Source organism: Nylanderia fulva, unplaced genomic scaffold, assembly GCF_048542155.1.
Source record: "Nylanderia fulva isolate GAGA-0341 unplaced genomic scaffold, ASM4854215v1 Scaffold20, whole genome shotgun sequence".
NCBI lineage: Eukaryota > Metazoa > Arthropoda > Insecta > Hymenoptera > Formicidae > Nylanderia > Nylanderia fulva.
The window spans coordinates 1,189,220-1,217,116 of record NW_028190264.1 but is presented as its reverse complement, the minus strand read 5'-3'; the positions used below and the strand labels follow the sequence as shown (position 1 = coordinate 1,217,116).

Genomic DNA, 27,897 nt, shown 5'->3' with positions numbered 1-27,897 from the left:
TACTTTTATTTCATCGAGAAATTGATTAAAACTCGCAGGACTTATTATAAACATAACAAAATGCACTGTTTATTTAATTAAGGTATTTTTTGAAATTTTCCTTATATATATATTTGTTTTAATCAAATTGTCGATGAAATAGAAGTAACAAATTAATCCTTTAATTGATCAGCAATAATGTAAGTTTAATTGTAAAATATCTTTGTCACTTTGAAGCATATAATAATATAATAAAACGTTTAAAATAATATTTATAATAATAAGTATATGTGTCTATGTTAATGATTTGATATAAAATATGAACACGAAATATTGTTTAATAAAAGTCTGTCATTGAAAATGCTAAAAGAAACTCAACATACATATATTTAGGTCATGAGACAATATATCGATCGAAATTTACGCTAGCGCCGTTGAGTTTTTTGGAATAAGTTTCTGGATGAAGATTCTCGATTCGTTAAACCAATCGATGAAACATTAATAAAAATATTCTCGCAAGGAAAAAGCATGAGGTAGCGTAATTGTAAATCTGAGCTTTCTGCAATAATTATGACATTCAAATAAGTATAAAATACTTTAGAATTTTTTGAAGTAAAAATAAGAAATACATATTTTTTTTTCATGCAGTGAAATATTTTTCAGATAGGAAAAGCAATTCTCTCTCTCTCTCTCTCTCTCTCTCTCTCTCTCTCTCTCTCTCTCTCTCTCTCACACACACACACATTTCAATTAAATCCATTTTTTTTCAATATAAATAGGTTTTCAAGATAAGATTTTTTTTATAAGGATAGAGCGATATATAACGACAAAGTATATGCTAAATTGAGTTTATGTATCCCAATAGTTAATCGTTTCCTAATACAGAACGATTTGCATTATTACGCACAAATAATCGTTTAAAACATATACCATGACACATTACAAACACAAAGCATTTTGACATATCTCACTTGGATATAGCGAGTGTTTTCAAGTTATATACGTTTGATTTTTTAGAAAAACAGTATGATAATTCCGTTTTTTATATAGAGAATACGTAATATTAATTTTTAACAGGTGAAGAATACATGTTTTCACAATTTATTGTAAACATTGTTGCCTCCGATTTCCTTAGTGGATACATTTATTACAGTTTAATCGATTAATTGTTGCTTTGTAAATAATAATTAATATTATTTATGTATTAGCAACTTCCATTATTGTTATTCGACCAACAATAAATTATTAATTGACACATTTTGTTAATTTCGTGTAGAGTAAAGTACAGTAAAATATGATATTCCGGTACTCAACAACTGTAATGAGACATATATTTATTACTGGTTATTATTTTTTAAATATATTATACTTTATGCTTTTGAAATATAAATTTTTATACGCATATTTCTTACCGTGGCTGCACCTTCCAATGATCCCACAAACAGTCCAGCAATATTTAGATTGAAAACCTTGGTACCTCTTTGCAATAAAAACAGTACCATTTTTTGTACCTTTAATGAAGCTGTGTACCACTTAATGTTGTATCTACATGATGACAAATTCATGATTAGAAAAAAATTAAAAAATCTGAATTATCTTATATAAACACATATACACTCATTTTATTCAGATTTATTTTAATTATAATATAATTGATTTTTTATTTTTAAATTATGCAAAATGAGTACATATTATAAGAATATACATGATTGTGTGATATGGATTTTTTTCCTTACACAGTAACAAACACATCATTATTGTGATCTATAACGTTTTGTGAAGTATAGTTGGCTAGGGACATATATAAAAAATAAGTAAGCATTATTATACAGGGAAATATTAATCTCTCACAATCGTATCCCAATGTAAACGTTTCAAAAATCTAAAATATGAATGCACAAACAGTCTTATTGTTAGTTAAATCTTAATTTTAAATCGAATTTTGATTTAAATACAATTGGGCGGTGATAATTTAAAAGTGATTGGAAAATAATTAACCTTATGATAAAATTCAAAGATATGCTTGAGAGAAGATATACAACGTACTTGTAACAAATTGAGGATTCCACAAATTACTCCAGTTATTATAAGAAGAGAGAACATTATTTTAAATCTGGACACCGATGAGTCTGCAAATCTAATAGATAATATATAGATGAAATACACATAATCTTCCATACAGCACAGAAATATTTTTAAAATATTTTAAAAATATTTCTTAAAAGATAAAATAATTCTCGAAAATATTTTCAAAATATTTCTATGTTCGCTTTTTCATGTTTAAAATTTATTTTCAGAAATATTTTTAAATATATATTTAAACTAATATTTTAAAAATATGAATCAAATATTTAAGAAAATATTATCTGAGCGATAAAGAATAACATTTTTAAAAATATTTTTAAAAGTTTTTTAAAATATTCTAAAAAATGTTATTACAAAAAATTTTTAAGTCATTTTAAAATATTCCTAAAATTAATTTAAAATGTTTTTATGCAATATTTTATAGAAACATTTAGAAATATTTTTTAAAAACATTCATAATATTTTGTGCTGTATGGGTTTATATTCATATAATCTTACGGATTAAATGCTCACTTCATAGCTTCACGATGCATATATACGGCATTAATCAATTTCTTGTAAATCAAATTCTTGTTTTGAAGGTTCGTTTTTCGCAAAGTATTGACTGTCATTGCTTGCTCGATACGATAACTGCAAGCGACCCTTTTATCATAATTGCATAATTCTTCATAATTTTTATATTTAAAAAATTTTTCCCATATTTGAAATCTAATAATTTTTCTATTTTATTTTCTTACCTAACGATTCGAAACATTCCGCAGACATGCTGTGTATAAACTATAAATATCGTTCCTGTCGCTAACATTGTGGTTGTTCCTATGAGTAAAGCTGTGTATCCGTGCAATATAATTAAATAAACATATTTTTCTTGATCAATAAAATATTCAGTAACAAACAGCAGCCGAGGATGTGATTGAGACCCATTTATGGATAATAGAATCTTGTGAAAATACGGCCAAAATGGATGCAAAATTGGAACAGATGCAGCGCATATGAAAACTACTACAGAATGTTTTAAATCAATAATACACATATTCATATAGAATTTTAAAAGGTTTACTGCAAAAATTTACCAATTGCTTTTAAACGAAACGTATACTTAACATTTATTGGAAACTCAAAGTATTTGTCTTACGTATTGATGCAGCCGTGTAACGTTTTGCATAAATGCCATATTTTTGTAAAATAATGAATTCATTCTTATCTGTTAACTCATTATAGAAGTTCTGTAATTGGTCCAAGAAATATTTCACCTGTTGTTTTAATGATATTTTATATAGATTATTTTCGTAAAATTTGTAACGAAAATGTATTTATATCATGTATAAAAATTTATTTTTTTTGTAAATATTAATTTATGTGCACATACGAATACAATATGCAAAATATAATATTTACTTACAACATTAATGTTAATCTTAAAACAGGCATATTTAATGATAAAACTAGCTTGAAATAATACAAAAGAGAAAATGTTGATGAAAAGATCTGGAGTACATTTTGAAGTTAAAAATGTTGTAAACTGAAAATAATAATTCTGAATTCAATTATTTTTATTAAATATATTATTTTTTATTTAATTAGAAAATTATAAATCTAGATCATCAAATATCGTTTCCAAATATATATAATATATACACATGTATAATTTTATGAGTAAATTTTTTTTGTGCAACTAAATTTTCTAATTAAAATTTACAATTTAAATATTATATTATTATTTATATATCATTGTTAATATTGTATAACACATCGAATAAAATATATAACATACATGCATACACAACGCACATACATGTATTCGACGTTATACAATGAGTATGATTATAATGTTATGTTAATGATTATATATTAATATTATTATGTAATAGTTACATCCAAATGCAAGATGAACAATTGCAACATCAATTAGACTAATAATAAACTAGTTTACTTCGTGCAAAATAATAATGTAAAAAATATAGACATACCTGAAATATAATGAAAGTTGTTATTATAGTAATATACAGACCTAATTGAACTTGAACGAGTTTCGATTGCTGATAAGGCCATAAACCAACCGCGAGTAACAGAATTCGATTGAGGCTTATATGCAGACAGTCGATGCAGATCATCTCTCCGCGAGTATCGAGATACATTTGATAGTGCAAAAAAATTCCCTTCTTTGGATCGACCAACATCAAGCTATAGCTTCATTTTACTTATATATAAATTCGTTTTACTTAAATTGTTATGCAAATTGCATACTTTAATGTAACTGCTGCATAATATGTAATATCATCGAGGGTGAGATCGAAATACTTGGAAATTCACATTTTTCCCCTCGCGAAGAATTGTATATAATTAAGTAATTGATTTCGACGCCCCACCGCATATATAACATATGTTTATTTCCCATAGAGAAAAACTCCATAAAAGAATAATTATTGATAGCAAACCGCACATGCGCATTCGACACTTCGCAGAGATGTAATTTGACGCCCTTCATTCTAGTGCGTGCAGTCATAAAGAACGGTCAGTCTTAGACATAGACATACTAGTTGTTCTATTTAAAATACCGTCATATTAATTATATAAATTTATTGATAAATATAAATTTTTTATTGAACAAGGACTATCTGTAATATTTATGCACATTTACATATCTTGCAAACATTTTTACGTTTTTATATATTTATTACTGAAGCTCTTTCATATTACAAAATAGTTGAGAGAAAGAGAGAAAGAAAGAGAATAGGACAGAGATTTAGAAAAACATACTCTCTTTTAAATACATAGTTTATCCCATATATTTTCAGATTAGAAAATACAAATTTTAATTAATATTATTTAGAGTATTTTTTAAATAATTATAAACTATGTGTTAAATAATATTAAAAATAAAATGTATTAAAATTTATGAATTACGCTTTTGCAAAGAAATGATACTAATTATAAGAACTTTATCTTGCATTTTATATAATTTTTCTAAAATTTGATATTACATTTGTTTTACATCTGTATTACATAATGTTATTAATATTATTGCGTTACATTTTATAATTTTTAAATTTTTGATAGCTTATTTACTCACATTTTTTCTTAATGTATAAAAAATATATTAATTATTTATGCAACGCATAAAAATTTAATATTTAAACTTTTAACAGAAAATACGAACAAAGAAATAAAATTTTCTACAAGAATCTTTTGTGATCAAATATCTACGCTTTCATTAGACTCGCGCGAAACTCTACATCCCACATATCCGTCAGGTTGCGCGGCTCGCGCGAAACTGATTCTCGGCGGGGCATCGCGAGCGCGGGACCGATGGTCACGTGACTAAGTCACGTGACCTGGTCATGTGACCATCGGTCCCGCGCTCGCGATGCCCCGCCGAGAATCAGTTTCGCGCGAGCCGCGCAACCTGACGGATATGTGGGGTGTAGAGTTTCGCGCGAGTCTAATGAAAGCGTAGATATTTGATCACAAAAGATTCTTGTAGAAAATTTTATTTCTTTGTTCGTATTTTCTGTTAAAGAATTAACTATTGAATTTTCATGAATCACGTAATTAATAAATATATTTCTATGCATGCATTGCAATAATAATTTTTGCATGCATGCGTCGCAATTTTTAAGGTTTTATTATCAAAGAATAATATAACTTTGCTTCGCGCACGTAATTATATTTGATTAAACTAAATGAGAAAGAATATATAAAGAAATATTTATACAAAATAGTTCTCAAATAATATAATAGAAATTCGGCAAATTAAAATTATATACATAATAGAAATTCAATAAATTAAAATTATGTATATAATAGAAATTCGGTGAATTAAAATTATGGTTAAAGTATCAAGCAACTGTCATTGCAAAGATTAATAATTTGCTAGTTGTAAAATAAACAATAGAAATAATATCAAAGAAGCGCGCGAAGCGCGTGCTTGTGTCATCTAGTCTGCTAAAAAATACTTGCATAAATTGTGTTTATTATTAGCATATTAACATATTTAAATTCCCATGTTTAATTACAACAAAGCATTATTTTTTACTAAAAATTATTTTTTTGTTTAATTTGTATCTTTTTATTGGAATTTTTATATTCTTTGATATTTTATATTCTTCAACAACTCTAATTTTCTTCATTTTCTAGCTTATGCCATTTGCTATTAAAAAATTACATACTTCTATATTTGTTTTATTAATATATCTTTTTAAATTCTCAATATGTAAAGATAGGAGTACATATGAATATATCTATATGTACATACGTACATTTATCGCATTAAGCATATTATAGAATATAATCTATCGAAAGCTACAAAGAATAATCATTATCGTAATTTATCCATTGCATTACTATTAATTTAAACATTATTACATTTTATGTTTTTTAATATATCCATACAATATATCACATCCGTTTACTATATCGATTTTATATAGTATTAATTCATCGATTGGTATATTATTGTCTCGTAGAATAAAGAAATGTAAAGTATGAAAGTGACGCGCTTACCAACTGCAATAAGAAATATATCTTTTTTAAATGTTTGAAATATACTACGTTGAGTAAATTCTTATAAAATTTTCACCGTGGCAAAACCCTCTAAGGATCCTACAAACAATCCACCAATAACTACGAGGTTCTCAAAAGTCTTAGTTCCTCTTTGTATCAGAAATAGTATCAGCTTCTGTATACGTAAGGGGGCTATATACCATTGAACATTGTACCTACGAAATGATGACCAAACTAATAACCGGTAATTTTTGACGAGCATAAAAGATTCATAAATAATATTTAAGATACACGCATATTTTATTTAAGACGGCATTTTCATTTTTGTCTTTTGTGGATTTTATTTTATATGTATTGCCTCTTATCGTTATTTTATTTTAATGTGTGAATGTCACATAAAAATTTTTCTTACACAGTAGCAAATATGTGATTATTATGATCTAAAATTTGTTGCGCGCAATAGTTGGCAAGAAAAGTATATACGTAATAGTAAAGCAAAAAAATGCCACACTGTGTAATTTTTTCGATAGCAAATCCAGATGACAATTCCTGAAATAGCTGAAATATAAGTTTTACAATAGCATGATTAATTTTTAGTTATATTTTTTAATCACGATTTTATAAACTGAATAATACTGGTTTATTCAGATTGTTAGTAAAAATAATTATATCTTGCCATGAAACGATATATAATTTGCATGTTCTTTATAAGAAGATACATAGAATGTGAAAGAAAAACATATACTCACTTGATAAAGATTGAGACTTGCTGTGAGTAATCCGTCTATTATTAAGAAGAATAAGAATTTATTAATTGAGGAAAGGAAAAGTTGTATAAACCTTTAAAAAATGAGAAAGATATTACTTGCGTTGTTATATAATATGTACCGTAATACATAAAAATCAGTTCAGAAATATAATTTTTTGTCAATCGAACACATTTTAACTCATAATGTTGACGACGTTATTTTTGATTTATTCTTTACTTCCAATATGATTATTTCTTTATTTCCAATATGATTATTTCTTTATTTCCAATATATACATTAAAATAAACTGCGAGCTTTTAATTAAAAATTTTTTAAATTAAAATTTAAATCCAAAATTAAATAAGTAAAGTTTTTTATGATATTACTTTATATAAAAGCTATTACATTTTTAATTGTTTACAGCGGCTAAAAGTATCCAAAATTTAGCAATTTTTGCTAAAGAATATTTGACGCAAAATTTATCAAGAAATTTATACCTAAAGTGAATCTCACATATTACGATACTTTTTGTATGTACATATATCATTCGATAAATACAAACTTTATAGCCTTGCGATGCATATCTACGGCGCACACCATACCCATGTAAATTAAATTTGCACTTGCAACAACGTTTCTTTGTCGAGTGTCAAATCTTATGATCCTCTCCATGCGATAACTACAAATAATTGTGATATTTATTAATTTTACAATTTTTAATAAGAGCAAATACCGATGTGATTCCAGTGCAATTTGTCGAATTTTTTTACTCAAAATAAGGAACAAAATTTGATTTTGTTTAAACACAAAATGAATTTTCTCACCTAGCAACGCTTAACATTCCACAAATATGTTGAATATACATTATGCTCATTGTCCCTGACGCTACCATTGCCATTGCTCCTATGCAGAACGCTGCATTTGTATGTAGCATTATTAAATAAAAATGTCTTTCTTCATCAATAAAGTATCCCGGGACAATTTGTAATGAAATATTTGGTCGTGACTCATTTCTCGGCAACACATTAGTGGCGAAAATATGCGGTAGAAATGGAGAAATAATAAAAACACACATTCCACTCACACCAATCACTAAAGAACGATGTAAAAGCCACAATTCCTCAACAATTCACACATTTCAAAAATTAATAACTATCATACTTATAAAATTATTTCATCTTTAACTATTCAGTTGTTACTGATACAGCACAAATTATGAATGTTTTCAAAAAATATTCCTAAATATTTCTGTAAAATATTGCATAAAAACATTTTAAAATAGTTTTAGAAATATTTTAAAATAATTTAAAAATTTTTTGTGATAACATTTTTTAGAATATTAAAAAAAATTTTTTTTTTATTTTTAAAAATGTTATTCTTTATCGCTCAGATAATATTTTCTTAAATATTTGATTCATATTTTTGAAATATTAGTTTAAATCTATATTCAAAAATATTTCTGAAAATATTTTAAACGTGAAAAAGCGGACATAGAAACATTTTAAAAATATTTTCGAGAATTATTTTATCTTTTAAGAAATATTTTTAAAAGATTTTAAAAATATTTTGTGCTGTATGGATATGGCCAGAAACTCAACTGTGAGTACAAACTATTAAACACATTTCAAGTAATTAAAATTATGAGATTATCTTACGCGTAAGTACTTCAGTGTAACGTCTTCCAATATTCCAATATTTTTCTATAATAGCAACTTCGCTCTCATCTCTTAACTCATTATAGGTACATTGAAGTAGGTTTGATAAATGTTTCACCTATCGTTTTAACGAAATTTCTCTACCATTTGTGTTTTATGAGATACGACAAAGCAATATATGACATGTTTATTTAAACAAATAGAAAAATCTATATTACTTACGAGATCCATGTTAAAGGAAAACTTGCTGTACTGTATCGTATAGAAAATGAATGAAGTTGTGGGAGAAAGAATTTCAATGGCGTACTGTAGAGTACATTTTGAAGACACAAATTTCATAAACTGCGAGAAATAATTTTGTTGAATCAAAAATTGTACGAAAAAAACTAACACATTTCTACCTCATCAGAAAATAGAAAAAATTAAATTATTAAATTATTAAATAAAATATTATATTTTGCGCACTTCTTGCTCAACTTACGTGCAAAAAAGAGCAATTAATAATTTAGATCTTTCTGATAAGATATGTGATATAATAATTTTATATATATTATATATAAACATATATATAATAGTATATAAATAATATAAAAATAATTACAAAATTAGTAAAGATATATTTCTATAATATAATTAACATAAAAATGCACACCAGATTAAAAACGTTACAGTTAACACAAATACACATGCGTACCAGATTTACAAATAATAATTTAGATCTTTCTGATAAGATATGTGATATAATAATTTTATATATATTATATATAAACATATATATAATAGTATATAAATAATATAAAAATAATTACAAAATTAGTAAAGATATATTTCTATAATATAATTAACATAAAAATGCACACCAGATTAAAAACGTTACAGTTAACACAAATACACATGCGTACCAGATTTACAAATAATAATTCTGTTAGCTTATAAAATTTTATATAATCTAAATATTGAATAATTGTGTCAAATTATTGATGTACCTGAAATAAAATGAAGCTTATCAAAATACCGTACAGCAAAATCAGTTGTGCTCGAGCGAGTTTAGATTGGGCAAAAGGCCACAAGCCAACTGTAAGTAAAAGAAATCGATTGATGTTAAAGTACCGACTCTCCACGCAAATCATCTCTTCGAGAGCGTCGAGATGTAAATAACTGTGAAGAAGTCAACGACACTCCGTTCATCCCTCCGTTTATCGGATCGATTCAAATGAAAATGTCTCTTTTTTTTAAATAAATTTTGTCGTAAAATTAATATACTTTAAGTGCTAGAGAGAACCTTAGTGTAAGGACGTTCGCAATTTAGCAACGTTTTTCATGAAAATGATTAAGCGATCGATATATGCTGCGTTAAAAAATTCAAGGTGTCTTTTTCCCATCAAAAAGACAGAAATGCAGACCATAAGAGAGAAAAGTCTCACGCAGGCGCATTCCCTTTTTCTCGGTGTTGCAGTATCATTCTAGTGCACGCACTCGTAAGATGCAGGTGATCGTCGAGAGGACTTCTTCATTTTAAAATATATCGCTGCACCGTCTATCAAACTTATCGCTTATCAAGTAAGAAATATCATTCTCGAAAAGAAATAGTTTTGCTTAGTATTTTTACATAAATCTTTATTATTTAGGTCACTTTGAACATCATAATTTAATAATATGCTTAATTAAAGGACGTTAAAAATTCAAGGACAATTAACAATAATTGTAGAAGAATAATATTTCAAAGTAAAATGTCTTATTATACAAACCGGATGCATGAAAAATTGAGTTCCTAAATCTTGAAATTTCTTTTGCACCAAATTTCTCGGTGAAGTGTTGTATAATTACACGATCGATACGACGCTGAAATCACTTTGACGTATATCGTCTTCCCATGAATTAAACCCTTTCCATCAAAATAATTCCACGCTTTTCCCCTTTTCTCGGAATCGACACTCCATTCTAGTGCATACACTCATATAAAATACATTTGGGCTTAGTGAAGAATGTCTTCCAATTTTAAACATTTTAATGTCGGCTCTGTTTGGTAAACCTTAATGTTATCTTAAGCCAAATCAATTAGATGAATGCACGACACTCAAATTTTAAAGGTTTAGCGCGCGATACATATCGCAAATAAAGATAATAAAACTTTACTAAGAATAATATAAAATGATGTGAATTTGTATTAATGTTTCATACATGAAATTGAAAAAAAGCTCAATTTTTTAATGTATTTAAAATTTATGCAATTTATACATAATCCATGTATAAATTTTTAATTAAATATACATTTATATTTTTAAAGATTTTTTATGTCTATTTTGAAATAAAATTGTGGGATCAATATTCACATTTTTAATTCAAATTTTAAATATGTCATATAATTGTAATATTTTTGAAGATAATTACATTTTACACTATAATTTATATATATAGAATATTTGTAACACGCAAATATAGTGTGTGCACTCATAGAATATATTTGGTCTTCGAAAGGAATATCTTCCAACTTTAAACATTTCGATATCTGATGTATCCGATAAAACCTGTGTTATCTTAAGCGATCCCATACGGCACAAAATATTATAATGTTTTCAAAAAATATTTCTAAATATTTCTATAAAATATTGCATACAAACATTTTAAAAAACTTTTAAAAATATTTTTAAAAATGTTCTTCTTTATCGCTCAGATAATATTTTCTTAAATATTTGATACATATTTTTGAAATATTAGTTTACATCTATATTCAAAAATATTTCTGAAAATGTTTGGTTAACATGAAAAAGCGGACATAGAAACATTTTAAAAATATTTTCGAGAATTATTTTATCTTTTAAGAAATATTTTTCAAAGATTTTAAAATTATTCTGTACTGTATGGGATTAAACATAACATTGGTTCAACATTTGAAGCAAAAGTTTAATAATTAAAAAAACATATATATTATGAATAATAATAGATCTAACACATTATCGGAAAAATACAAACTCTATTAATAATGCTTGACAATGAATGTGCTCAATGTTAATTAAATTCTCGAATATCAAAAGTTTGTTTCTGAAATTAATATTTTATAGCATTCCGTTGTTATAGTTTATCTATATGTTGATTTACATTGCCTCGAGCATTATTTACGCATTATTTCTCATATTTTTGTATTGACTCAATTGTGACCAATCTTTTTATCTAAATGATTGCACATTTTGGTCTCTTTTCTATTATTTTATTCGTTATATATGTAGGTATATATATTTTTCTAACATATACATTATAAATGCATGTATTTGTGGAATTTTTTGTAGAAATTATTATTCTATTATATATATGTTATATTTAAACTGTTGCGGAATCTATCTGAATCGATTTTCCATCTTGATTCTTATATATTAAAAAAATATATTTAAAAATCTAAAATATTTTTTAATGCAATGGTACAACATTTAACATTACAATGTATTCATATTCGTTTAAGATATCAATTTAATTTGTGTCTTTAACTCATTAAATAGAAAACTTTAACTGTTTCGATAAAGAACGTAAGAGAACAGAAATTCGAAGTACATTTTTGTGAAATAAATGATAAAAAAAAAAAAATATAAATAGTAATTTTATACGTAATTTTGACGTACAAAGGACAATTTAATTATATCACTTTTGTCACTATAATTTATATATACATATATATATATTTGTTATTATTTCTTTTCTTATCTTATTATTGCGTTGAATATATGACAGTAAAGTAAGAGACCGAAGCTTTCACCAACTGAAATGTTTATGTGTAATATATTGAATGCATTCTGAGAAATATTTTTCCTTACCGTAGCGAAACACTCTAACGATCCAGTAAATAATCCACCAACACCTACAGTAAATTCCTGAGCATTTCTCTGCAATAGAAATAGTATCAATCTTTGTATACGTAATGGAGCTATGTACCACTGGACGTTGTACCTATACAGTTAATGTAAACAAATTTGTAATTTAAAAAAAAGAGAAATCAATAATTTTGACTACAAATGTAAATATAAATATGTACATTCACATCACATATTTTTACGAACTATTATTATCTATGTTTTTTGTTTTTAATGTAAAATTTTGCATATAATTAACTATTCTGTATAATAGTATTTTATAGAAGTATATCTTACGCAGCAACAAATATATGTTTATTATGATCTGTTAAATGTTGCCCCATATAGTTGGCGCAGAACATATATATAACACTGACAAGTGTAAATAAAGAGGGATTGAAAATTTCATCAATATTAGCTCCACTCGACATTAGTCGAAAAATCTAAAATACAAAGTTTATAGTTATAATATAATCAGTTTTTTAGATATGAATTATTTTGTTACACACATAGGTAGTTTCTGAATTAATTAATAAAAATTATAAAAATTTATACAAAAACATAATATTCCTAAAAAATTTATTTTATTATATTTACTTTAAATATATTTTCGATAGTTTCTTTACTTTTGTTACAAAAATATTATATACGCAAAATATTATTCAAAAATATTATATAGTAAAAGAACAAAAATTTAAAAAATAGGAAACGGAGAACGAGAATTGTAGTTTTCCCTTACATAAAACACATATTATATCATAGAGTGTTTTAATGTTTAAAATTATCTTTAAGAACATAATTTAAAATTATCTTTAAGAACATATTTTAAGATGATATACCTGAAGCAGATTAAGGCTCAATGATGTTACTCCTGTTGTTATTAAACAGAACAACATTGCTTCAAATTTGGATACCAAAAATTTGGATAATCTTTAAAGACAAAAAATGTATTATTATTATACTATAAAAATATTGCTAAACTTATATTATACTCATATTATCGAGTGGATATTGACTTCATTGCTTGCCGATGGATATCTACGGCACATTTTATTTCTTTTAATATCAATATATTCTTCTCTGGAGTAATATTTTCTAACATACTGACTCTCATTGCGTGTTCAATGCGATAACTGTGAATATATTTATCAAGGAGTACATTTTTTGTTTTATTTGATGTCTTTGGAGTATATTTTTACAAATATAAATACTATTACACGTTTTTATTTAAAACTCAATTAAATGTTTTTGTTTTATACCTAGCGATTTTAAATAGTCCACACATGTGTATAAGATATGCAATAAGCATTGCTCCGGTTGCCACCATTGCACCTGTTCCAATGCAAAGTGCTGCATTTAAATGCACTAGCATTAAAAAGAAATATTTTTCTTGATCAACAAAATACTCTGTCGTAATCGGTAGACGACGTGGTTGAGATACGTTTGTTTGCAAAATGGCACCAGTTATATTGAATGTACATTGTATGCCAACAAGAATAATTATACCACAAATGTAAAACACTAAAAGTGATTAGAATATTTAAATATCTGTTGCACACGTTCCAAAAAAAGTTTACATGTAATATAAAATTTGGTCTTACCTGTAAGACCAGTCGTATAACGTTTTGCATCGTAGCTATATTTTTCAATGATAGCGCATTCATATTTATTTTTCAGATGATCGTGTATATGTTGAAATTGTGTCAATAAATTTTTTACCTGACAGTCCAACAATTTGTTTTACCGTTGTATATAATAAAAAATAGCTAATTATATAAAAATTTAATTATCAGAAATATTTGCTGGGAGTAGATACTATAAATAATTGACTTACAGCTTCGATGTTAATAGCGAAGAAGATGTATTTTATCGCAAAAATAGTAAAAAAGAGTGCGTTAGTTAAAACTTCGATGAAGAAATCAGTTGTGTATTTTGAAGTAAAAAATGTAGTAAACTGCAAGTAATAATTTTTTATAAGTGTTTGCATTATGGAATTTTTTTTTCAATTATTAATTAATTAATTAATTTTTTTACTATGAATTGTTTAATTGCCAACCACACAATAAATAATGAGATTATGAGGATTTATATCAAAATTTCGATTTATTTGTTGTTAGATAAAAAAATATATCTTTAGCTTTTATATATTATAAATCTATATAAATTATAATAATTAGATTTTTTATGCATAATTGAGTTATATGAAAATGTGTTGTTATTATATTATTATATACAGAGAATTCTGTTAACATTTTATTATATTTTTATAACGTTTTGTATACTATATTTTTTTATAACGTTATGTATATAGATTGGAACCGAAAAAATATTAATATAACTATTAATATATAAAAAAGATATCAGAAAACCACAATTTCAAATTTACAAATGATCAAAGACACTGATATTGCATATAGTTTTCACATTCAAATAATTACATATATTAGATGTGCATGTCGTGCATTGATCAATAAATTATTTTTTATTACTAAATTAATTTAACTATTTCTTTTTCTTTATTTTCGATGTATTGTATAATACTTGCTCTTTTCAATAATAAATTATAGGTAAATGTAATTTAATAAATTATTGAATCACGTAATAAATAATACAGAACTGTCAGGAATCATTATTTATATATTGTATTATAATTTCACTCGCAGCATAATAATAATAGTGGTAGTAATGAGAAGATATTGTCTTACTTGAAATAAAATAGCAGTCGTCAGAATACTAAAGAGGAAAATAAACCAAAGTCGGTCAAATTTTGATTGCTCATAAGGCCACAAACCTACAGTGACGAGAAGAATTCTGTTCAAACTAAAATACTGTGCCCTATCGGTCATTTCTTTAAGAACTCTTAAACATATGTGACGGTGACAAAATCGACGATGATGAGCTCACCCTTTTTTTCTTCATTGATCAATTTAATATTTTTTACATTTTCCCTCTTTCTGTGTAAATTTCAACGCAAATTTAATGTAACTATAGGCATTACACAAAATACCATCGTGTGATCGGAGCACATGCAATTCAACAAATTTCTCATGTATATATGTATAATTACGCGATCGATACGACGCTGAAATTACTTCGACGTATGTTCATTTCCCATGAATTAAACCCTTTACACAAAATAATCCCACGCAGGCGCTTTTCCCCTTTTTCGGAGCCGACACTTCATTCTATTACACGCACTCATAGAGTACGTTTCGTCTTTGAGAGGAATATCTTCTAACTTTGAACATTTCGTTACCTGATCTATATATCTGTGGTAAACTTTATATTATCTTAAATCGAATCAATGCACGGCACTTTTAAATTTTAAATCGACAATCGGTTCAATTAAAATTTTATCATTATTTGTTGCTAATATATTTACTAATATAAATATACTTTTTTTTAATCAAATTATTATATAATGCTAACGCGCTAAACAATGAATTATTTATTTAATAATAATATATCAGTAGAGTGAAAGACTATATATATTACTGATATATTTATTAAACATTCAGTTATATTTGATTAAATATAAACGATCAATGATATTGTAGTATCTATTTTTTGCAGTTTCATCTTAATATAAAATAAAATTTTCGACATTCCTCAATTAATATATAATAATAGACAAATACAATTGTACCTAACACTGATAATTACTATAATTTTCATATCGTTCTTCATTCTAGAAACTACGTATATATAATTACAAGTATAGCGATTTATCTTGGGACCTCTTACGATAGAAAACAAATTATTCATCCAGAAATATGATCCGGAAAAATCTTTTTATCATGATATTTTTTCACAGACGCCTAAATACTTGGTTAACAATTTATTATAGTCATCTCTGTGTTTGGTGCCAAAAAATATGAGTACGGTTGCATACTTTTAGATTATTTACGATAGAAAAAAATTTATTTGTTAATAAACAAGACCCGGAAGAGTTTCGTTTAACAAAATATTTACGCATATATGCGCACATAAATCTATCAAAAATTCATTGTGGCCGTTTTGATGTTTAGTTCCAAAAATTACAAGCATAACGGTATATCTTACGATAGAAAAATTATATTATTGTTTGTTATATGTAATATATCTAAAAAATTAAATGCTCTGTATGTGGAATAAGTATATAATTCGTGTTGTACATATTTAAAATTTTATTAGAATATTAAATATTTATTCTGTGATACGTCACCGTTAAAGAAAAAGAAATAAAAAAAATATTAAAGCAAAAATATAAATGAAAACAGCTATTTATTTTTTATATTTGTTTTTTTCTACATAAATGCTTTAAATAGGATTAGATTGTTAGGAGTAGAGTGTTATATAAAAGAATATTTAGGCTCCGGTGCGCGTATGTCGTCGAAGATTTTCGGATCGGGTTCATCATCAGGATCGAATTCTATATCCATTGGATCAATTATAGATGGTGGTTGTGGAATTCTAGGTTTCGCAATCGGTGCTGGTCGCATTAGACATGCTTCTATATTTTCTCTCACACATTTTTTCTCATCCGTCGCATCTATTACGGATGCAGTTTCCCCTGCATATCGCATTATAGCTTCTATATTCTGTTCGTACTCCCAAGGCTATATATTGAATGAATAATAATAAAGACAATTTTAAATATTAAAAATCTCAATTTAGCTTATATTAAAATTCGTGTAAAATTAACATAAAAATTGTCCTCTTTTTAATACAAATTTTTTAAAGATATATAAGCTACATTTTTGGCAACTTTAACTTTTTAAAATAATTATTTAAATGAGAATGTTTGCGAGAGTTAATATGCTAATTACATCTTGTTCAACGATATCCTTGTAATCTTTGGAATAAACATCCAATTTACAGTCTGAATCTATTAAAGATTCACACAACGCAAGATTATATTCAATTCCAGTGATGGCATTAGATTGACGATTTAAGAGTCTTTCTCTGCACTTTTGTGTGTCCACTTTGAGAATGATTACTCTGAACACATTTTTAAAAATCATTATTATTATAGATTTTTTTTAGAATTCTAGTTATATATTTCAAAAGAGGGAATGTGCCTATTGGGTGGCGTAGATATCATATCCATAAGTTTGAATTCTTCTATAGTTTTAGGATAATCGGTTAAAATCCATCCCTTTTTAAGACATTCGGATCCGAGGACGTATTGCTAGAAATAATAACAATATATATAAATAATAAAAAATTAAATCGATTTTTTTTTAATCAAACTGTATTGCACCTCAACAATTTGTATTCTCGCTTCTGCTTTTAATTTATGTCCGCATCTATGTTCACATAATCGCAACATTTCACCTAAAGCTATTTCTTGCGAACATGCTTGCTCCAGAATATAATTAAAATCAACTACAAAAATAATAATTCATTATTGTACACTCGAAAAATTATTAAAATTACATTTGTGCTTACTCAAAATTGTTATTTTAATAAAGAAAAAATATTTATATATATGTATATACATCACTTTAATGAAATATATAAATAATCTAGAGTAAATACTAAATATTAATAATATAATTATACCATGAACGAGATTAAATCTCTCAGATATATGCTTTGCCAAAGAGTGATTACCTGATTCTCGAGAACCTTCCATCTTGATTCTTATACATTAAAAAAATATATTTAAAAATCTAAAATATTTTTTAATGCAGTGGTACAATATTTAACATTACAATGTATTCATATTCGTTTAAGATATCAATTTAATTTGTGTCTTTAACTCATTACATAGAAAACTTTAACTGTTTCGGTAGAGAACGTAAAAGAACAAAAATTCGGAGTACATTTTTGTGAAATAAATGATAAAAAATATAAATAGTAATTTTATACGTAATTTTGACGTGCAAAGGACAATTTAATTATATCACTTTTGTCACACTATAATTTATATATACATATACATATATTTGTTATTATTTCTTTTCTTATCTTATTATTGCGTTGAATATATGACAGTAAAGTAAGAGACCGAAGCTTTCACCAACTGAAATGTTTATGTGTAATATATTGAATGCATTCTGAGAAATATTTTTCCTTACCGTAGCGAAACACTCTAACGATCCAGTAAATAATCCACCAACACCTACAGTAAATTCCTGAGCATTTCTCTGCAATAGAAATAGTATCAATCTTTGTATACGTAATGGAGCTATGTACCACTGGACGTTGTACCTATGCAGTTAATGTAAACAAATTTGTAATTTAAAAAAAAGAGAAATCAATAATTTTGACTATAAATGTAAATATAAATATGTACATTTACATCACATATTTTTACGAACTATTATTATCTATGTTTTTTGTTTTTAATGTAAAATTTTGCATATAATTAACTATTCTGTATAATAGTATTTTATAGGAGTATATCTTACGCAGCAACAAATATTTGTTTATTATGATCTGTTAAATGTTGCCCCATATAGTTGGCGCAGAACATATATATAACACTGACAAGTGTAAATAAAGAGGGATTGAAAATTTCATCAATATTAGCTCCACTCGACATTAGTCGAAAAATCTAAAAAACAAATTTTATAGTTATAATATAATCAGTTTTTTTAAATATGAGTTATTTTGTTACACACATAGGTAGTTTCTAAATTAATTAATAAAAACTTATACAAAAACATAATATTCTTAAAAATTTTATTTTATTATATTTATTTTAAATATATTTTCGATAGTTTCTTTACTTTTCTTACAAATTTATTATATACGCAAAATATTATTCAAAAATATTATATAGTAAAAGAACAAAAATATAAAAAATAGGAAACGGAGAACGAGAATTGTAGTTTTCTCTTACATAAAACACATATTATATCATAGAGTGTTTTGATGTTTATAATTATCTTTGAGAACATAATTTAAAATTATCTTTAAGAACATAATTTAAGATGATATACCTGAAGCAGATTAAGGCTCAATGATGTTACTCCTGTTGTTATTAAACAGAACAACATTACTTCAAATTTGGATACCAAAAATTTGGATAATCTTTAAAGACAAAAATATATTATTATTGTATAATACTATAAAATTATTGCTAAACTTATATTATACTCATATTATCGAGTGGATATTAACCTCATTGCTTGCCGATGGATATCTACGGTACATTTTATTTCTTTTAATATCAGTATATCTTTCTCTGGAGTAATATTTTCTAACATACTGACTCTCATTGCGTGTTCAATGCGATAACTGTGAATATATTTATCAAGAAGTATATTTTTTGTTTTATTTGATGTCTTTGGAGTATATTTTTACAAATATGAATACTATTACACGTTTTTATTTAAAACTCGATTAAATGTTTTTGTTTTATACCTAGCGATTTTAAATAGTCCACACATGTGTATAAGATATGCAATAAGCATTGCTCCGGTTGCCACCACTGCACCTGTTCCAATGCAAAGTGCTGTATTTAAATGCACTAGCATTAAAAAGAAATATTTTTCTTGATCAACAAAATACTCTGTCGTAATCGGCAGACGACGTGGTTGAGATACGTTTGTTTGCAAAATGGCACCAGTTATATAGAATGGACATTGTATGCCAACAAGAATAATTATACCACAAATGTAAATCACTAAAAGTGATTAGAAAGTGATTAGAACATTTAAATATCTGTTACACACGTTCCAAAAAAAGTTTACATGTAATATAAAATTTGATCTTACCTGTAAGCGCAATCGAAAAACGTTTTGCATTATAGCTATATTTTTCAATGATAGCGTATTCATATTTATTTTTCAGTTGATCGTGTATATGTTGAAATTGTGTCAATAAATTTTTCACCTGACAATCCAACAATTTGTTTTACCGTTGTATATAATAAAAAATAGCTAATTATATAAAAATTTAATTATCAGAAATATTGCTAGGAGTGGATATTATAAATAATTGACTTACAGCTTCGATGTTAATAGCGAAGAAGATGTATTTTATCGCAAAATTAGTAAAAAAGAGTGCGTTAGTTAAAACTTTGATGAAGAAATCAGTTGTGTATTTTGAAGTAAAAAATGTAGTAAACTGCAAGTAATAATTTTTTATAAGTGTTTGCATTATGGAATTTTTTTTTTCAATTATTAATTAATTAATTAATTTTTTTACTATGAATTGTTTAATTGCCAACCACACAATGAATAATGAGATTATTAGGATTTATATCAAAATTTCGATTTATTTGTTGTTAGATAAAAATATATCTTTAGCTTTTATATATTATAAATCTATATAAATTATAATAATTAGATTTTTTATGCATAATTGAGTTATATGAAAATGTGTTGTTATTATATTATTATATACAGAGAATTCTGTTAACATTTTACTATATTTTTATAACGTTTTGTATACTATATTTTTTTATAACGTTATGTATATAGATTGGAACCGAAAATATTAATATAACTATTAATATACAAAAAAGATATCAGAAAACCACAATTTCAAATTTACAAATGATCAAAGACACTGTTATTGCATATAATTTTCGCATTCAAATAATTACATATATTAGATGTGCATGTCGTGCATTGATCAATAAATTATTTTTCATTATTGAATTAATTTAACTATTTCTTTTTCTTTATTTTCGATGTATTGTATAATACTTGCTCTTTTTAATAATAAATTATAGATGAATGTAATTTAATAAATTATTGAATCACGTAATAAATAATACAGAACTGTCAGGAATCATTATTTATATATTATAATTTCGCTCGCAGCATAATAATAATAGCGGTAGTAATAAAAAGATATTGTCTTACTTGAAATAAAATAGCAGTCGTCAGAATACTAAAGAGGAAAATGAACCAAAGTCGGTCAAATTTTGATTGCTCATAAGGCCACAAGCCTACAGTGACGAGCAGAATTCTGTTCAAACTAAAATACTGTGCCCTATCGGTCATTTCTTTAAGAACTCTAAAACATATGTGACGGTGAAAAAATCGACGACGATAAGCTCACCCTATTTTTCTTCATTGATCAATTTAATATTTTTTTACATTTTCCCTCTTTCTGCGTAAATTTCAACGCAAATTTAATGTAACTATAGGCATTACACAAAATACCATCGTGTGATCGGAGCACATGCAATTCAACAAATTTCTCATGTATATATGTATAATTACGCGATCGATACGACGCTGAAATTACTTCGACGTATGTTCATTTCCCATGAATTAAACCCTTTCCACAAAATAATCCCACGCAGGCGCTTTTCCCCTTTTTCGGAGCCGACACTTCATTTTATTACATGCACTCATAGAGTACGTTTCGTCTTTGAGAGGAATATCTTCTAACTTTGAACATTTCGTTACCGGATCTATATCTGTGGTAAACTTTATATTATCTTAAATCGAATCAATGCACGGCACTTTTAAATTTTAAATCGACAATCGGTTCAATTAAAATTTTATCATTATTTGTTGCTAATATATTTACTAATATAAGTATACTTTTTTTTACTAAAATTATTATATAATGCTAACGCGCTAAACAATGAATTATTTATTTAATAATAATATATCAGTAGAGTGAGAGACTATATATATTACTGATATATTTATTAAACATTCAGTTATATTTGATTAAATATAAACGATCAATGATATTGTAGTATCTATTTTTTGCAGTTTCTTCTTAATATAAAATAAAATTTTCGACATTTCTCAATTAATATATAATAATAGACAAATACAATTGTACCTAACACTGATAATTACTATAATTTTCATATCGTTCTTCATTCTAGAAACTATATATAATTACAAGTATAGCGATTTATCTTGGGACTTCTTACGATAGAAAAAAAATTATTCATCGAAAAATATGATCCGGAAAAATCTTTTTATCATGATATTTTTGCACAGACGCCTAAATACTTGGTTAACAATTTATTACAGTCGTCCCTGTGTTTGGTTCCAAAAAATATGAGTACGGTAGCATACTTTTAGATTATTTACGAAAGAAAAAAATTTATTTGTTAATAAACAAGGCCTGGAAGAGTTCCGTTTAACAAAATATTTACGCATATATGCGCACATAAATCCATCAAAAATTCATTGTGGCCGTTTTGATGTCTAGTTCTAAAAATCACAAGCATAGCGGTATATCTTACGATAGAAAAATTATATTATTGTTTGTTATATGTAATATATCTAAAAAATTAAATGCTCTGTATGTGGAATAAGTATATAATTCGTGTTGTACATATTTAAAATTTTATTAGAATATTAAATATTTATTATGTGATACGTCACCGTTAAAGAAAAAGAAATAAAAAAAATATTAAAGCAAAAATATAAATGAAAACAGCTATTTATTTTTTATATTTGTTTTTTTCTACATAAATGCTTTAAATAGGATTAGATTGTTAGGAGTAGAGTGTTATATAAAAGAATATTTAGGCTCCGGTGCGCGTATGTCGTCGAAGATTTTCGGATCGGGTTCATCATCAGGATCGAATTCTATATCCATTGGATCAATTATAGATGGTGGTTGTGGAATTCTAGGTTTCGCAATCGGTGCTGGTCGCATTAGACATGCTTCTATATTTTCTCTCACACATTTTTTCTCATCGCATCTATTACGGATGCAGTTTCCCCTGCATATCGCATTATAGCTTCTATATTCTGTTCGTACTCCCAAGGCTATATATTGAATGAATAATAATAAAGACAATTTTAAATATTAAAAATCTCAATTTAGCTTATATTAAAATTCGTGTAAAATTAACATAAAAATTGTCCTCTTTTTAATACAAATTTTTTAAAGATATATAAGCTACATTTTTGGCAACTTTAACATTTTAAAATAATATATTTAAATGAGAATGTTTGCGAGAGTTAATATGCTAATTACATCTTGTTCAACGATATCCTTGTAATCTTTGGAATAAACATCCAATTTACAGTCTGAATCTATTAAAGATTCACACAACGCAAGATTATATTCAATTCCAGTGATGGCATTAGATTGACGATTTAAGAGTCTTTCTCTGCACTTTTGTGTGTCCACTTTGAGAATGATTACTCTGAACACATTTTTAAAAATCATTATTATTATAGATTTTTTTTAGAATTCTAGTTATATATTTCAAAAGAGGGAATGTGCCTATTGGGTGGCGTAGATATCATATCCATAAGTTTGAATTCTTCTATAGTTTTAGGATAATCGGTTAAAATCCATCCCTTTTTAAGACATTCGGATCCGAGGACGTATTGCTAGAAATAATAACAATATATATAAATAATAAAAAATTAAATCGATTTTTTTTTAATCAAACTGTATTGCACCTCAACAATTTGTATTCTCGCTTCTGCTTTTAATTTATGTCCGCATCTATGTTCACATAATCGCAACATTTCACCTAAAGCTATTTCTTGCGAACATGCTTGCTCCAGAATATAATTAAAATCAACTACAAAAATAATAATTCATTATTGTACACTCGAAAAATTATTAAAATTACATTTGTGCTTACTCAAAATTGTTATTTTAATAAAGAAAAAATATTTATATATATGTATATACATCACTTTAATGAAATATATAAATAATCTAGAGTAAATACTAAATATTAATAATATAATTATACCATGAACGAGATTAAATCTCTCAGATATATGCTTTGCCAAAGAGTGATTACCTGATTCTCGAGAACCTTCCATCTTGATTCTTATACATTAAAAAAATATATTTAAAAATCTAAAATATTTTTTAATGCAGTGGTACAATATTTAACATTACAATGTATTCATATTCGTTTAAGATATCAATTTAATTTGTGTCTTTAACTCATTACATAGAAAACTTTAACTGTTTCGGTAGAGAACGTAAAAGAACAAAAATTCGGAGTACATTTTTGTGAAATAAATGATAAAAAAATATAAATAGTAATTTTATACGTAATTTTGACGTACAAAGGACAATTTAATTATATCACTTTTGTCACTATAATTTATATATACATATATATATATTTGTTATTATTTCTTTTCTTATCTTATTATTGCGTTGAATATATGACAGTAAAGTAAGAGACCGAAGCTTTCACCAACTGAAATGTTTATGTGTAATATATTGAATGCATTCTGAGAAATATTTTTCCTTACCGTAGCGAAACACTCTAACGATCCAGTAAATAATCCACCAACACCTACAGTAAATTCCTGAGCATTTCTCTGCAATAGAAATAGTATCAATCTTTGTATACGTAATGGAGCTATGTACCACTGGACGTTGTACCTATACAGTTAATGTAAACAAATTTGTAATTTAAAAAAAAAGAGAAATCGTAATTTTGACTACAAATGTAAATATAAATATGTACATTCACATCACATATTTTTACGAACTATTATTATCTATGTTTTTTGTTTTTAATGTAAAATTTTGCATATAATTAACTATTCTGTATAATAGTATTTTATAGAAGTATATCTTACGCAGCAACAAATATATGTTTATTATGATCTGTTAAATGTTGCCCCATATAGTTGGCGCAGAACATATATATAACACTGACAAGTGTAAATAAAGAGGGATTGAAAATTTCATCAATATTAGCTCCACTCGACATTAGTCGAAAAATCTAAAATACAAAGTTTATAGTTATAATATAATCAGTTTTTTAGATATGAGTTATTTTGTTACACACATAGGTAGTTTCTGAATTAATTAATAAAAATTATAAAAATTTATACAAAAACATAATATTCCTAAAAAATTTATTTTATTATATTTACTTTAAATATATTTTCGATAGTTTCTTTGCTTTTGTTACCAAAATATTATATACGCAAAATATTATTCAAAAATATTATATAGTAAAAGAACAAAAATTTAAAAAATAGGAAACGGAGAACGAGAATTGTAGTTTTCCCTTACATAAAACACATATTATATCAAAGAGTGTTTTAATGTTTAAAATTATCTTTAAGAACATAATTTAAAATTATCTTTAAGAACATAATTTAAAATTATCTTTAAGAACATATTTTAAGATGGTATACCTGAAGCAGATTAAGGCTCAATGATGTTACTCCTGTTGTTATTAAACAGAACAACATTGCTTCAAATTTGGATACCAAAAATTTGGATAATCTTCAAAGACAAAAAATGTATTATTATTATACTATAAAAATATTGCTAAACTTATATTATACTCATATTATCGAGTGGATATTGACTTCATTGCTTGCCGATGGATATCTACGGCACATTTTATTTCTTTTAATATCAATATATTCTTCTCTGGAGTAATATTTTCTAACATACTGACTCTCATTGCGTGTTCAATGCGATAACTGTGAATATATTTATCAAGGAGTACATTTTTTGTTTTATTTGATGTCTTTGGAGTATATTTTTACAAATATGAATACTATTACACGTTTTTATTTAAAACTCGATTAAATGTTTTTGTTTTATACCTAGCGATTTTAAATAGTCCACACATGTGTGTAAGATATGCAATAAGCATTGCTCCGGTTGACACCATTGCACCTATTCCAATGCAAAGTGCTGTATTTAAATGCACTAGCATTAAAAAGAAATATTTGTCTTGATCAACAAAATACTCTGTCGTAATCGGTAGACGACGTGGTTGAGATACGTTTGTTTGCAAAATGGCACCAGTTATATTGAATGTACATTGTATGCCAACAAGAATAATTATACCTCAAATGTAAAACACTAAAAGTGATTAGAATATTTAAATATCTGTTGCACACGTTCCAAAAAAAGTTTACATGTAATATAAAATTTGGTCTTACCTGTAAGACCAGTTGTATAACGTTTTGCATCGTAGCTATATTTTTCAATGATAGCGTATTCATATTTATTTTTCAGATGATCGTGTATATGTTGAAATTGTGTCAATAAATTTTTCACCTGACAGTCCAACAATTTGTTTTACCGTTGTATAAAATAAAAAATAGCTAATTATAAAAAAATTTAATTATCAGAAATATTTCCTGGGAGTAGATACTATAAATAATTGACTTACAGCTTCGATGTTAATAGCGAAGAAGATGTATTTTATCGCAAAAGTAGTAAAAAAGAGTGCGTTAGTTAAAACTTCGATGAAGAAATCAGTTGTGTATTTTGAAGTAAAAAATGTAGTAAACTGCAAGTAATAATTTTTTATAAGTGTTTGCATTATGGAATTTTTTTTTCAATTATTAATTAATTAATTAATTTTTTTACTACGAATTGTTTAATTGCCAACCACACAATGGATAATGAGATTATTAGGATTTATATCAAAACATTGATTTATTTGTTGTTAGATAAAAATATATTTTTAGCTTTTATATATTATAAATCTATATAAATTATAATAATTAGATTTTTTATGCATAATTGAGTTATATGAAAATGTGTTGTTATTATATTATTATATACAGAGAATTCTGTTAACATTTTACTATATTTTTATATCGTTTTGTATACTATGTTTCTTATAACGTTATGTATATAGATTGGAACCGAAAAAAAATATTAATATAACTATTAATATATAAAAAAGATATCAGAAAACCACAATTTCAAATTTACAAATGATCAAAGACACTGTTATTGCATATAATTTTCGCATTCAAATAATTACATATATTAGATGTGCATGTCGTGCATTCATCAATAAATTATTTTTTATTGCTGAATTAATTTAACTATTTCTTTTTCTTTATTTTCGATGTATTGTATAATACTTGCTCTTTTCAATAATAAATTATAGGTGAATGTTATTTAATAAATTATTGAATCACGTAATAAATAATACAGAACTGTCAGGAATCATTATTTATATATTATAATTTCGCTCGCAGCATAATAATAATAGCGGTAGTAATAAAAAGATATTGTCTTACTTGAAATAAAATAGAAGTCGTCAGAATACTAAAGAGGAAAATAAACCAAAGTCGGTCAAATTTTGATTGCTCATAAGGCCACAAGCCTACAGTGACGAGCAGAATTCTGTTCAAACTAAAATACTGTGCCCTATCAGTCATTTCTTTAAGAACTCTAAAACATATGTGACGGTGA

At 25.7% G+C, this 27,897-nt stretch overlaps 6 protein-coding genes and 1 pseudogene across 12 annotated transcripts in view; 1 reads left to right on the top strand and 6 right to left on the bottom strand.

Moving 5' to 3' along the window:
* LOC114944100 (non-structural maintenance of chromosomes element 3 homolog) overlaps positions 1-27,897 on the top strand; it is a 66,292-nt gene that overhangs the window by 30,983 nt on the left and 7,412 nt on the right. The gene's annotated exons all lie outside the window — the stretch shown is intronic.
* LOC114944097 (uncharacterized) lies at positions 1,171-4,202 on the bottom strand. 2 transcript variants are annotated; one of them, XM_029319848.2, is made up of 9 exons: positions 4,035-4,202; positions 3,467-3,586; positions 3,200-3,317; positions 2,802-3,066; positions 2,578-2,694; positions 2,026-2,116; positions 1,716-1,861; positions 1,392-1,524; positions 1,171-1,295 (listed from the first exon to the last, which is right to left on the bottom strand). In XM_029319848.2, the coding sequence occupies exons 1-9, from the start codon at positions 4,200-4,202 to the stop codon at positions 1,242-1,244; spliced, it is 1,212 nt and encodes a 403-aa protein (XP_029175681.2). In that variant the 3' UTR covers positions 1,171-1,241. The 2 variants fall into 2 exon arrangements, with proteins under 2 accessions (XP_029175681.2, XP_085338398.1); XM_085482272.1 differs by having other exon boundaries at positions 3,200-3,290.
* Positions 6,517-10,125, bottom strand: LOC114944102 (uncharacterized). The gene is made up of 9 exons (XM_029319857.2): positions 9,958-10,125; positions 9,194-9,313; positions 8,972-9,089; positions 8,141-8,408; positions 7,879-7,995; positions 7,317-7,407; positions 6,980-7,125; positions 6,644-6,782; positions 6,517-6,570 (listed from the first exon to the last, which is right to left on the bottom strand). The coding sequence occupies exons 1-9, from the start codon at positions 10,099-10,101 to the stop codon at positions 6,517-6,519; spliced, it is 1,197 nt and encodes a 398-aa protein (XP_029175690.1). The 5' UTR covers positions 10,102-10,125.
* LOC114944096 (odorant receptor 22c-like) lies at positions 12,659-15,691 on the bottom strand. Its single transcript, XM_029319847.2, has 9 exons — positions 15,519-15,691; positions 14,648-14,767; positions 14,415-14,532; positions 14,073-14,334; positions 13,830-13,946; positions 13,653-13,743; positions 13,111-13,256; positions 12,778-12,910; positions 12,659-12,722 (listed from the first exon to the last, which is right to left on the bottom strand). The coding sequence occupies exons 1-9, from the start codon at positions 15,657-15,659 to the stop codon at positions 12,672-12,674; spliced, it is 1,179 nt and encodes a 392-aa protein (XP_029175680.1). The 5' UTR covers positions 15,660-15,691; the 3' UTR covers positions 12,659-12,671.
* LOC114944200 (adenylate kinase 8-like) lies at positions 17,145-18,430 on the bottom strand. Its single transcript, XM_029319995.2, has 5 exons — positions 18,409-18,430; positions 18,056-18,180; positions 17,874-17,983; positions 17,622-17,793; positions 17,145-17,411 (listed from the first exon to the last, which is right to left on the bottom strand). The coding sequence occupies exons 1-5, from the start codon at positions 18,428-18,430 to the stop codon at positions 17,145-17,147; spliced, it is 696 nt and encodes a 231-aa protein (XP_029175828.2).
* Positions 18,726-21,755, bottom strand: LOC114944201 (uncharacterized). The gene is made up of 9 exons (XM_029319997.2): positions 21,615-21,755; positions 20,752-20,871; positions 20,520-20,637; positions 20,167-20,428; positions 19,924-20,040; positions 19,743-19,833; positions 19,209-19,354; positions 18,876-19,008; positions 18,726-18,820 (listed from the first exon to the last, which is right to left on the bottom strand). The coding sequence occupies exons 1-9, from the start codon at positions 21,753-21,755 to the stop codon at positions 18,770-18,772; spliced, it is 1,179 nt and encodes a 392-aa protein (XP_029175830.1). The 3' UTR covers positions 18,726-18,769.
* LOC114944202 (uncharacterized) lies at positions 24,844-27,863 on the bottom strand (annotated as a pseudogene).

Coding starts and splice junctions, on each gene's coding strand:
- LOC114944201 (XM_029319997.2), bottom strand. CDS start 21,755: ATGACCGATAGGGCACAGTATTTTAGTTTGAACAGAATTCTGCTCGTC. Junction 19,834..19,923: donor ATCCATCGGCAAGCAATGAG/GTTAATATCCAC, acceptor TTGTCTTTAAAG/ATTATCCAAATTTTTGGTAT. Junction 18,821..18,875: donor CGTTAGAGTGTTTCGCTACG/GTAAGGAAAAAT, acceptor TAAACATTTCAG/TTGGTGAAAGCTTCGGTCTC.
- LOC114944096 (XM_029319847.2), bottom strand. CDS start 15,659: ATGACCGATAGGGCACAGTATTTTAGTTTGAACAGAATTCTTCTCGTC. Junction 14,768..15,518: donor CGACTGCTATTTTATTTCAA/GTAAGACAATAT, acceptor TATTACTTGCAG/TTTACTACATTTTTTACTTC. Junction 13,257..13,652: donor TGAGCCTTAATCTGCTTCAG/GTATATCATCTT, acceptor TTTGTATTTTAG/ATTTTTCGACTAATGTCGAG.
- LOC114944097 (XM_029319848.2), bottom strand. CDS start 4,202: ATGTATCTCGATACTCGCGGAGAGATGATCTGCATCGACTGTCTGCAT. Junction 2,695..2,801: donor GGAATGTTTCGAATCGTTAG/GTAAGAAAATAA, acceptor GGTCGCTTGCAG/TTATCGTATCGAGCAAGCAA. Junction 1,296..1,391: donor CATTGGAAGGTGCAGCCACG/GTAAGAAATATG, acceptor GTCTCATTACAG/TTGTTGAGTACCGGAATATC.
- LOC114944102 (XM_029319857.2), bottom strand. CDS start 10,101: ATGATTTGCGTGGAGAGTCGGTACTTTAACATCAATCGATTTCTTTTA. Junction 9,090..9,193: donor TTTCCTTTAACATGGATCTC/GTAAGTAATATA, acceptor TTAAAACGATAG/GTGAAACATTTATCAAACCT. Junction 7,126..7,316: donor CAAGTCTCAATCTTTATCAA/GTGAGTATATGT, acceptor CTTATATTTCAG/CTATTTCAGGAATTGTCATC.
- LOC114944200 (XM_029319995.2), bottom strand. CDS start 18,430: ATGGAAGGTTCTCGAGAATCAG. Junction 18,181..18,408: donor GGAAGGTTCTCGAGAATCAG/GTAATCACTCTT, acceptor TTATTTTTGTAG/TTGATTTTAATTATATTCTG. Junction 17,984..18,055: donor CGAGAATACAAATTGTTGAG/GTGCAATACAGT, acceptor TATTATTTCTAG/CAATACGTCCTCGGATCCGA.